The sequence below is a fragment of the Elephantulus edwardii genome, unplaced genomic scaffold (genome assembly GCF_000299155.1).
Source record: "Elephantulus edwardii isolate Elephantulus edwardi_28Jun2011 unplaced genomic scaffold, EleEdw1.0 scaffold00017, whole genome shotgun sequence".
Taxonomy (NCBI): Eukaryota; Metazoa; Chordata; class Mammalia; order Macroscelidea; family Macroscelididae; genus Elephantulus; species Elephantulus edwardii.
Genome location: NW_006399767.1, coordinates 25,334,828 through 25,347,418, shown reverse-complemented (window position 1 = coordinate 25,347,418; position 12,591 = coordinate 25,334,828). Strand labels below are relative to the sequence as shown.

The following is a 12,591-nucleotide window of genomic DNA, read 5'->3' as shown; positions in this document are numbered from 1 at the left end:
CGTGGCCGGGGTTCGATTCCCAGTCAGGGAAGGCTTTAAACATTACAAAAAAAATAATAACATAAAATAAAATCACAACTATGTGAAAGAATGCACATCATGACAACTCTAGAACAAATGATGATGAGGGACCTAATTATTTACTGGAGTTGTGTTGGTACTAACTCATACATAGCTCACCCTCCCGTGAGTATTTAGAGGTTGTAAATCACACAAGAGTTTTCTCATCTTTCTCCTTTAAAGCTACTGGTGGATTCAAACTGCCAGAAAGTTTCCACTTTTGGGTAAACAGCACAATGTTTAACCCCACTAGACTAGAGCTCTCTTTTTATCTATATTTTTTACGATTATGTGAGGATTGATGCAATTAGAATATGCTACACAGTGACTGAAATTTAACCATCAGTATATGTTAATTTTGAAAAGCTAGTTACTCGTAGGTACAAAAACTGGCACATTAACACAATGGAGTATTATCTATCAATAAATAGTGACCAAGAACTTGTGAAATGCTTCATGGCATGGATGAAATTAGAGCACATTATTCTGAGTGACATAAGTCAGCCCCAAAAAGACGATAAAGGCATAAGATTACACATTTTAAAAAGCAGTTTAAATACAGATAAAATCATTATTGAACGTTAACAGAGATGGGAAACAAAGGAAAGAGAAGAAGTTTGCAAAATACATACCAATTCAGCTAGATACTATGTAAATGAAGCTCAGTGCCTAGGGGTACAGAATTGCATTGCCAACCAAAGGACATGATTCAAATCTACTAATCGCTCTGCACAATGAAGGTGAAAAATCACCTTCCATGTGATTTATAACCTTTGAAAACCTGCTGGAGGCTCAGTTATAGGTCAGTTCCAACTTGAGAAACATCACATCATACAAAGACACAAGTATATTTTCCTGTATTTTTTTCAAGTTGGAACTGCCTCATAGCTCACCGCCATCAGAGGGTTTTCAGAGGCAGTAAATTGCACAAGAAGTGATTGTCCATCTTTCTCTTGCAGAGCAACTGGTGGATTTGAACTTTGTACCTTTTGAAGAGGTAGTGTAATTCCTTACCACCAATGCTTCCTATATTTCCCTAGCATTTTTTTTTCATATTTGTATCTTTTTTATTTTCCCTTAAGTTGTTTCCTTTTCCCACTATGGGGTTATTTACAAAATTTGAATATAAATGCAAACAAATTCTTTCCATTTCCATCACCCCTCCACCCATCAAATTGTAGGACCCGATGATAAATGTCCTTCCGCCTGCACATCCACATCCCTCTGCTTCCACCCTCTCCCACCCTTCTTGGATCCTTATACTCATTCTACAATAATGGTTTTATACAATATTTATCCTTGTAGGTCTGAGTTAGTTCACTCAGCATAATGCTCTCCAGTCCCTCCCACGTTAGGTAGTAATTTACAAAATAATTCATTGCTGCATAGTATTCCATTGTGTGAATGTAAATCCATTCATTTGTGGTTGGACATTTGGGCTGTTTCCACGTTGTTGTCTATTAACTGAGGGTGTCTACTGGGGTTGGCAAGGTAGTAAAGAAGGGGAAAAAATCCCTTAATTCTCTGTCACTGAATCTTTGACATAAGTTGTCTGTTCAGAAGTCAGGCTCCACAGTAGTGTTGTTGTTATTATTATTATTATTATTGTTATTGTTAGGTGTCACCAAGTAGAGGACTACTCATAATGACACTATGAATAAAACATCTAAACCTAGTCTTATCCTGAGCCAACCTCACACTTCCTGACACACAAGAGCCCATTGCAGCAGTCACAATGTCAATTCACCTGGTTGAGGGTCTTCCTCTCCTTCACCAACCCTCCACCCTTCCCAGCATCATATTCCTCTCCTAGAAATAGCACCTCCTAGCACTATGTCCTAAGTATGTGAGAATATCAAGTCTTCCGTGGTATTTCTGTTTCCTGTCCTATGACTTTCACTATTAATTTTAGGAAACTAAATGTAATGGTAAAAAAAGGATTGCTGTATATTACCTGTTGGCTGAACTCCAGAGTGTCCTGTGAAAGAGAAAGGAAGATAGGTGTTTATAAAACACAGGAGCAGATCTGTCCCCACACCCCATGCTCTCAGTTTAATCTCCCATCTTGGACTCCTCTGCTATGATTTGTAAGCCACTGCACACAGCACAGAGGAGACAGCAGGGTCTGAGGGCCAGCAGGCTATGGAAACACTCGGAGGCCACACGGGTCTAGCATAATGGTGTTAGCCTCACTAGCTCCTTTTTCATTTGGTCTTTACTTCAAATTTCAGGGCATAGTAGCATTTTTTGGGGGGGGGACCTCTGACACGTTATAATCACTGTGTTTTGACAGAAGAACCAGGGATTTTTTTTTTATGTCGTAAAATTTGGGATTGACAAAAGCACAAAAGCTCAGTACAAGGCCATCAGTATATAGAAAACTAGGTTAGAGAAGTCATGACTCTCCTCAGTGAAGTCCATGGGGAATCTCAGCGACCAGCATTCTCCTCACCTTTCTGATTTCTGAAGTGGATGAACAGCCCCGCCCCGAGGAAGAGCACCCCCAGAACGAAGCCCCCGATGCCACTCAGCATCTTGCTCTGTGCAGATCCGGATTGTGCTCCTAGGAGAAAAAGCCACGTTCAGTGATTTGTTCCCAAATCCAACATTTACATTTGGTCTCCTGAGAGTGAGCAGTTTGAGAATTGGAAAGAAGTCTGCTGAGGGGAAGAAAGGTTTTAAACACACACTGAGTAGGTTGGAGGCGTGGTCACTGCACTCATCAGAGCTCAGATCAGATTTGCCACAACAACAGGGGAGGAGCCTGAGACTCAGTAGCTTGTGATAGAGCTAATGAAAAGCAGAGCTAAGATTGCATCCCTTCGGGCCAGGAAGGGCCAACATTATAGAAGATGCTCCTCTCTTAGATCACAGTGAAAATCTCTAGAATGCAGAGCAAAGTACTGGAAGCAGAAATCTAGCTTGAGAGACAGAAACTGCTCCCTACAGTGATGAACATGACCATGACGTGTGCTGTTATGAGAGGATTCCAAATAAAGACAAACCTTTCCTGACTCAGAGGGTATCATTGTCTCCACAGGGAATATGTATGTGTGAATATTATCACAGAACTACTCTCTGTGACATGAGCTGAAGGAGAGGAGAATATACAGCCAATGAAAACCTAGTGTGGGAAGAGGAGGACCTGGCCCTCAGGGATAAGTCAAGTCCCCCTGCTTGGTGACTGAGGAATTGATGAGATGAGATGAGATGACTGCTCACTCCATTCCACGGTGACAGGGCTCTCCAGGCTCGGGTGCTCCACTTGGCAGGAGTAAACCTCTCCACTCTGAGGGACGGCTTCAAGCATCACCAGCATCTGGAAGGTCCAGTCTCCATTGCGGACCAGTCCTGTGGACACAACCCCAGCCTCCTCTTCTTGGCCATTCCGGAACCATTTGACTTCAATGTGTCCTGGATAGAAACCACTCACAGAGCACACCAGGAGGTTGTGGTGCTGCAGGGGCTCCGTCTTTGAAGGGTACACAGTCACCTTAGGCTCCACTGGAGAGGAAAGGCAGAGACAGTAAATGAGAAACACAGAGGAATTCTTGCTTGCCTAGGCATCTGTCTGTTTTTATACCCAGGAACATGTCTTGGACTGGCTTCCCTAGAGGTGGACACATGGCGATACAAGTCAGTAGTTCATGGACCCTGAACTTCATGTGGCCATTAGATTTGAGACATATAAGTGAATTGTAGGGTTTTCAATCATTTGATCACTGTAGGTATGCTTAGAATTTTTGCAAGGTATGCCAGGTTTAATTAAAGGTGTTGGTTTTAGTGCCTGGATTGCTGGGTTCAAGTCTAGAGTTATCTCTTACTAGATGGCCCGAGGAGAGGATTTTGCCTGCTGGTTCTTTTTTAATTCCTCTATACATGAGCTTTCTCATTTATAAACTCACTGCTATGGACTTACGAGGAGTCACAACCAAACCCTAGCTGATCCTCCATTGATTTCCAAACTGTGAATCACTAAGGAGCAGATGCTTGTCTTTCTTCTGTGGAGTCACAGGTGGATTTGAACCACTGGAGAGAGAAGTACAGCCTTTGGCTTAGCAGCTCAGTTCCTACTGTCTCTGCCACCAGAGCTCCCTTCTCATCTCTAAATGGATAAAAAGAACAGCTTACTTTTTAGAGTTGTGTGAGAATTGATGCAATTAATTATGAAACAGTGAAAGTTAGCTATTGTGTTAGATGGGAGCTCTGGGGGATTAGCGTTAAGGAGTTATGCTGCCAACACTAAAGCACTAGGTTCAACTCCACCATCTGCATCTTAGGAGAAAGATGATCAATTTGGTCCCATGAGATTCACTGTCTCTGAAAACCCAGTAGAGAGTCAGATATGCATCAGTTCCGACTTGCAGTACACATCAACATCATATGTTAGGGACCTATGCTGAGACGTACTCTGATTGAAAATAGTATGGATGATGGGAAAACAATAGTGCGACAGGTGGGGAGAAAGGAGGCTGAAGTAATAGCACGTGATCTTGATGTGCACACATGTTTAAAGAAACTTATTTAGATGGGGAATTTCTCTGTGTGTTGAATCCAGAGACAGCATGAGTTCTAAAAGAGAAATTACCAAAAAGTGCTGTTTTTTAACTTTTAAAGTGCTAATATTTGCTGTTTTGATAAATTGTTTTCTCAAAACAAACATATGTATTATTTTAAATTTTATTTTGTTTACAATTTTTTAAATTGGCTTATCAGGTTTGGGTGTGAGGTCATTAAGCATGTTCTTCACACTTTGCACAAACCCTGATACTAGCAGGTCTTTGGGGTTTGGGGTGGTGCTTTGGGGTTTTTAAAGGAGAAGTTTGGGAAACATTGCCATAATACAAGAAATAGTAGATTTAATATTGACGAAAGGAGCTCTGCTGGCCTAGTGGCAATAATATGTGCTGAAATCCCTTAGAGGCCACCAGCCAGGAGAAGGATGGGCAATCTCCTCCTCTTTGATTTACTGCTTCTGAAAACTTGCTGGGGGTCCATCTACTGTACTCATCAACAACATTATTTATGGTAATTTTTTCATAAATTTTAATACATCTCATTTAATATATTGATTGAAAGTTTACTACTGAAAAGAACTGAGCCAATTGTCAGATCTCAGTAATGCCCTCATAATCTTACCTTGTGGAGAACTTATCAGAAAAACTCCTAGAACCTTAACGACAGTGATCAAGAGGTGGTAATCTATAGATTAGTAACTAAAGATGGCCAATAAACATGAAAATATTTAACAGCCACAGAGTAAATTGAAAACAAAAATAAACTTTACACTTAGTAATCTCACACTAATTTTTAAAAACACTGAATAACAATTGAGCTTAAAAGACAAGTTTTGTTACAAAGATACAGAGATTATGACTTAATTATTGTTCGTGCGTAAAAATAGCACCGGGGGTGGGGGGTGGGGGAATAGCAGCGGAAGTATTTCAAGAAACAAAGCATAATTAAAAAACCTAGTTCTATATTTGTTCTAATTGTTGTTATGTGCCGTCGAGTCGCTTGCGACTCATAGCGACCCTATGTACAACAGCCCTAAACTCTGCTCTGTCCTGTTCCAATCGCACTGTCTCTGACACTCCCATCACAATTACCCCAGTCACTGAATCAATCCACCTCATAGAGGATCTTCCCCTCCTGCGCTGTCGTTCTAATTACGTAAGTATATATACTTTAAAAAAAAAAATAAGGAAATGTAGACTCAAAAGGAGCTCTGGAAAGGTCTCAGATGCGTCAGAATTTGTGTCACCTCCTGGATGACACAGGGCAGCACCCGCCACACTCTGCAGATACAGAAACTGATGCCTGTGACAGTTCACCCTAAATGTAACGTGCTCGCAGAAAACACTAACAACTGCTTTGATCTGGAGAGTCAGGTCGAGGAAAGGTCTCGCCTGACTAACCTCACACTGTCCTGTAAGTTTATCTTTTCGTCCCTAAACGTCGCCTAGCCCCCCACACCTTCACTTTACTTCCCCCAATCTCTCACCAACACCCCCCCCGTGTCCCCATCTCAGCCCCGTCACTGCAGCCCTGTGCCCCCCCCGTACTCCCCGCACAGGGACCCCGGGGCAACTGGGGGTCCCCTCCTCCCGCACCCACAGCCGCGCTCACCTCGCCGCTGCACCAGGAAGTTGTCAAGGACCCCATAGTTGTGTTTGCACCTCTCCACCGCGGCCCGTCTGTCCTCCAGGAGCTCCTTCTGGCTGTTCCAGAGCTTGGCATCTGCCCGCCCCAGCTCCGTCACCGCCCTGTACTCGCCCACGTCACTGTCATAGCGCACATCCTCCTCCCGGTTGTAGATGTATCTCTCCAGAAGCCGCACCCGCTCAGTCCCGTTGGTGAAATGACACTCAGCCTTAAGCTGCTCCAGGAAATGTGCTGCGGGGACAGGACAGAGAGATGAGGTGAGGACCACGAAGCCTGCAGCCCTCCAACACGCCCTGCCCCTGCCCTGACCTGCCCCTGCCCCTGCCTCTGACCTGACCCTGACCTGACCCTGACCTGCCCCTGCCCCTCCTGCTCCTGCCCCTGCCCCGCCCCTGCCCTGCCCCTGAACTTGCCTTGCCCCTGCCCCTGCCCCTCCTGCTCCTGCATTCCCTCTCTCTGTCTGACCTGCTCAGCCCTGGGCTGCCCGCTGGGAACAGAGGAGAGAAGCTCTGAAAGCTCCTGTCCGCTCAGACCCTGCGGGAGGTGAAGCCTGAGCTCGGATTTTACTAAAATTAAATAAACCAGCGGCTCCAGGACAAAGACCATCTATCTCTTCCAGAGAGATTTAGAGTCTCGGAGAGTCGGTTCCTACTTGAGTGCAGTGAGTTGGGGTTATTTGTTGGTTTAGAATGGATAAAAGCCAAAAACACACAGCGTTTATACTAAAAACCCGAAACCCAGCCCACCACGTTGAAGGGGATTCCGACTCAGAAGATCTAACATCGAATTTCGGAAATTGTCAAACCTCAAGGAAGGGAAAATGCCCGTCTCCGCCCCGCAGAGCAGCGGGTGAATTTGAACTGGGTTTTCCATCAGGAGCATCGCCTGTGATGCACTCAGCAACGAGGGCCCCTTACCATTGATATGAGAGGGAGAAATGTCTTTAAAAAGGAGAAATCTTTGTAGAATTCTTTAGCACACGAGACTGCTATGATATAGAAGGATGGAATTACAGAATAACATCTTTCACAAGATGCTGTAGAGTGAATTTTCTCTCTCTCTCTCTCTCTCTCTCTCTCTCTCACACACACACACACACACACACACACACACACACACACTCTGTTAATGACACAGTATTAGGGTAATCACACATCGCCCTCTAGAGAACTCCTTATCTACTGGAAGGAGATTGCCCATCTTCTCCAGGTGCAGATGGTGAATTCAAGACACCTGACTTCCAACTCCTTTCCCAGTGTTTACAATCAATTTCAGGTGCGGTATACAAGGAAATTACAGAGTCAAAGAGGAGGAAACAGATTCTACCAAATTTTGCAGCTGGGAATCATGCAACCAAGATGAATTGACAATAATGGGTGACTGGAATTAAAACTTTGGAAGCAAGAAACAAAGAGAAGTAGTGGGAAAACATGGATTGGTGACAGAAATGAGGCTGGAGATCAAATAATAATAGAGTTTTGAACAATCAATGGTTTAATTAATTGCAAATACATTTTATAACAAATACAAATAATAACTATGTACATGGGCATCACCTGATGGTCTACGCAGCAATCAGATTGATTGCATCTGTGGAAAGAATTGTTGAAAAAGCTCAATATCAACTATGAAAATTAGGCAGGTGCCGATTATGGAAAAGACCATCAACTGCTCATAGGAAAGTTCAAAATGAAGCTAAAGACAGTGAAAAGAAAAGAAAAATACACGAGAACTAAAATTTGACCTTGAATCTATCCCAAATGAATTTTAAAACCATCTCACAAACAGGTTGGAGGCCTTGAACATTAATGAATGAAGAGCTGTGGAATGATATTAAAATTATCGTCATTGAAGAATGCCATTAAAAAAACAAAGGAGGAAGAAAAGACTGAGATGGTGTCAGAACAGATTCTGACCATAGCACTAGAATGCAAGAAGCCAAAAAAAAAAAAAAAATGGAAGAAATCAGAGGGATAAAGAAAGAGGTGAACCCAAGAAGTTAAGGAAGATGTCAAAAGAAGTTCAAGAAGACAAAGCAATATATTATAATGAAATGGGCAAAGAGCTGGAGTCATAAAATCAAAAGTGATGAACTTGCTCAGCGTTCCTTAAGCTGAAGGAATAGAAGAATAAATTCAAATTTCAAACTGCAAAATTTGAGGATGCTATCTGCAGAATATTGAAGGGTCCAGGAAGTGTAAAAGAAGATGGAAGGAGTATTCAGTCACCATACCAAAAAGAATTGTCTGACAAAGAAGAATTTCATGACATGACATATGATCAAGAAGCAATGGTGATGATAGAGGAAGTTCAAACTGCTCTGAAGGAACTAGCAAAAAGCAAGACCTCAGGAATTGATGGAGTACCAATTGGCATATTCCAACAAACACATGCAGCCCTGGGCATGTTCACCAGGTTGTGCCAAGAAATCTGGAGGTCAACTACGTTGTCAACTGACTGGAAGAGGTCCAATTTAGTCCCATTCCAAAAAGAGGTGATCTGACAGAGTATGGAAATTATTGAACAATATCACTAATATCATATGCAAGCAAAATCCTGCTGAAGGTGATATAAAAATGACTGCAACAGAACATTAACAGAGAACTACAAGAAACACAAGCTGGTTTTCAAAGACGTTGTGGCACTAGAGACATTACGGTCAATATCAGATGGATCTTGGCTGAGAGCAGAGTACAAGAGGAATGTCGATCTGTGTTGCATTGACAGTGCAAAGGCATTTATTTGACTATGTGGGTCACAACAAATTGTGGCTAACCTTGAAAAGAATGGGCATCCCAGAACACTCAATTGTGCTCATGTGAAACCTGTATTTGGACCCAGAAGCAGTTGTCAGGACAGAGCAAGGAAAAACTGCATGGTTCCAAAATCAATAAAGGACTGGGTCAGAGATGTGTCCTTCCCCATGTCTTTTCAATCTATATATGAAAGAGATCGTTTGAGATGTTGGACATTATGAAGATTATTGTGGCATAAGGTTTGGAGGAAGACTCCAAAACAACCCATGTTCTGCAAATGATACAATTTAGCCTCCTACTGAGGAGAATGTAAAGCATTTGCTGCAGAAGGTCACAGACTACATCTTTAGGATGGATTGAAGCTCATTATCAAGAAAACAAAGATTTTAATCAGTAGGCCAATTAGCAGCACTATGATAGGCAGAGAAGAGATTGAGATTGCTAACAATTTCAGACTACTTGGTTCCACAGTCAACACTCCTGGCACCAGCAAGCAGTCAGGAAATCCAAAGAGAAATTGCATTAGGAAAATCTGTTGTCAAGTATCTCTCCAAAGTGCTAAAGAGCAACGATGCCAATGTGGAGACTAAGGTGCGCCGGATCCAAGCCTTGTTCATTGCAATTACTTCCTATACATTAGACAGCTTAGACAATGAATAAGGATGATAGAAGAATTTATACCTTTGAGTTGTGGTATTGGAGAAGAGTATTGAACATACAATGAACTGCCAAGAGAGTAAACAGGTCTGCCTTGGAGAGGGTGAAACCAAGCTACTCCTTACAGGCAAAAATTTTGAAGTTCTGTCTCACATATTTTGAGCTTGTTGCAAGGAAGGACCAGTCCTTGGAAAATGACTTCATATTTGGAAGGGAGGTGGGACAGCTCAGGAAAGAAAGACACTCGATGAGATGGATTGACACGGTAACTGGGGTAATGGCAGTAGGTGTGTCAGAGTGAGTGGCTCAGGATAGGGCAGGGTTCAGAGCTGTTGTACATGGGTCACTACGAGTTTCAGGTGACTTCACAGCACATAACAACAACAACATTAGGAAACATTGTTGTTGTTGTTTTGTGCCATCAAATCAGAGCCAATTCATAACTGATGCTGCAGCAGCTTTGGGGACTTTTCAAGAGGCAGTAAATCCTACAGGAGGAAATTGACCATCTCCCCCAGAGGAGCTACTGGATTTGAACTTCCTCCCTTTGTATTGGCAGTGCAATTGCTTACTCTTAGCCACCAGAGCTTCCTGAATACTCAAAAACTTGTAGGTATATGACTCAACACTATAAAGGCAAGTTGTTGAAAGTAAGCAGAGATGGTGATGACCAAGAGCTCATTGCATATTGAAAACCATTACAGAGGACAGAAAAGATAGTTAAGAATTGATTTGGCATTAAATGAATGAAAACAAGAAAGTGGTAAACTTTCTATAATTTTGTAAGAGGAACAAGCTAAAGTAAACTATGAAAAAAATGAATCAAGAAATATACGTTTGTGTAACATGGGAGTATCGAGATTTCAAGGTAGCACAGTGCAAGCTAGAGTTTGCAATCTTGACCACATTGTTATTTTGGACTAAATAATTCCTTGAAGTGGACAGAAAACCTCCTAAATTTTGTAAAGTGTTTAACAAAAGCGATGCTACCAAGCTAAAGGTGGGTGACTTTCAATCCACGGCCCTCGGGCCTGTCTTTCATTGTTTTTGTTCAAATATTCCTTGAGGTCGTATAGCCCTGGTGTGTCCACTTGCCGTGCAGCGGTAACTTGTGCTTGCTGTGAGGCTGAACACTGTGACACTGATGTGTCAAATGCGTAATGATTGGTTACCCAATGGAGACGCTGTGGGGTGGAGCTCCCCGTTTAAAACAAGCTTGGAAGCAGGAGCAGCATCCACTTCCATAATAGCTTGCCTCCGGAAACCCTATGAACCTGGAGAGAGAATGAAAGACACTCAAGCATTGAGGACTCTCCTTTATAGGGTCGCTATGAGTCGCCTTCGACTTGATGGCACTTAACAACAACAACCCACCTGAAACCAGCAATATCTCAACAGCTGCAATAAATGAAAGTGTCTGCAGGCATTGCTAAAAGCCTCCTGAGAGACAAAATTATCTCTGGGTGAGAACTATGTGAAAGGTCTGTGGTGAAAAAGTCAATGCTAAATATGAAGTAGATAAAAAAATTACACGGGAAATTTGCTAACATTATATCTTTCAAAATTATTGGTCCAGAAAAAATGTCTTTCCCTGGGAAAAAGTTCTATACTGGTACTGGATTCTGAAACATCAACAAACAATATTTGTAATGTCTGGTGAGAGAGTGTAAAAAGCTGTACTGTATTAGAGAAAAGGTATTCTAATTTCCAAAACAAAGATAATAGTAATTAATGTCACTGAATTATATATAGATATAGATAGAGATAGAGAGAGAGAGAGTGTTAAATTGGTATTTGCTGTATTGTATGTATTTTCATCAAAACAAAAGCAGAAAAAGGAATATTAATGGAAAAGTGCAAAATCCATAATGCTTAAAGGAATATTTTACTAGACCATTAGTTTCTTAAAAAGGAAAGTATGGGTAACCAGAGATAGGATCCCTGGCTGGTTTAGAAATCTCTTTGTATCAGTGACTTATGTTCATCATAGGCAAGCTGAAATGGGAGAAAATGAAAGCTTAATAACCTCTCAGTATCAAGAAAACAAAAATCAACATCACTGGTCCAATAGGAAACATCATTATAGAGAAAAGATAGAAATTGTCATTTTTTTCTAACTCAGATCTACATTCAACAAGCTTGGCACTGTTGTTGCTGTTGTTGTTATGTGCTGTCGAGTTGCTTGCGACTCATAGCGATCCTATGTACAACAGCCTTAAACTTTGCTCTGTCCTGTGCCAATCTCACTGTCTCTGATACACCCATCCTGATTACCCCAGTTACTGAATCAATCCACCTCATAGAGGGCCTCCCCTCCTGCGCTGTCCCTCCACCTTCCCAAGCATGATGTCCTTCTCCAAGGACAAGTCTCTCCTTACAACATGACCAAAGTATGTCAGAAGAAGCCCCAGGATCCTTTCCTCCAAAGAGCAGCCTGGTTTAACCCTCTCTAGGAGGAATCTGTTTGTTTTCCTAGCAGTCCATGGTACACTCAATACTCTTCTCCAGCACCACACCTCAAAGTCATCAATTTTCCTATCATCCCTAGTCGTCGTGCAACTCTCTGATGCATAACAAGTGATTGCAAAGACCATGGCCTGTACTAGGCGCACCTTAGTCTCCAGAGAGACACCATTGCTCTTCAGTACTTTGGAGAAGTCCCTAATAGCAGACTTTCCCATCACAATATGTCTTTTAATTTTCTTGCTACTGGTACCAATGTCTATCTGTGTTTCATTGATTATGCAAAGGCATTTGACTGCGTGGATCATAACGAACTGTGGCTGACTCTGAAAAGAATGGGAATCCTAGAACATTTAATCGTGCTAATGCGCATTGCCATGGGAAAATCTGCAGTTAGGGACCTCTCCAAAGTACTGAAGAGCAATGGTGTCTCTCTGGAGACTAAGGTGTGTCTGATACAGGCCATGGTCTTCACAATCACTTGTTATGC

General features: G+C 42.2%; 1 protein-coding gene across 1 annotated transcript in view; it reads right to left on the bottom strand.

Moving 5' to 3' along the window:
* Nucleotides 1-12,591, bottom strand: part of LOC102853800 (HLA class II histocompatibility antigen, DRB1-1 beta chain-like) — a 62,094-nt gene that overhangs the window by 36,113 nt on the left and 13,390 nt on the right. Inside the window, exons 2-5 of the mRNA XM_006882177.1 lie at nucleotides 6,190-6,456; nucleotides 3,283-3,564; nucleotides 2,513-2,623; nucleotides 2,015-2,038 (exon numbers count right to left, since the gene is read on the bottom strand). Coding sequence (XP_006882239.1) covers nucleotides 2,015-2,038; nucleotides 2,513-2,623; nucleotides 3,283-3,564; nucleotides 6,190-6,456 — 684 coding nt within the window. The remainder of the gene's footprint in view (nucleotides 1-2,014; nucleotides 2,039-2,512; nucleotides 2,624-3,282; nucleotides 3,565-6,189; nucleotides 6,457-12,591) is intronic.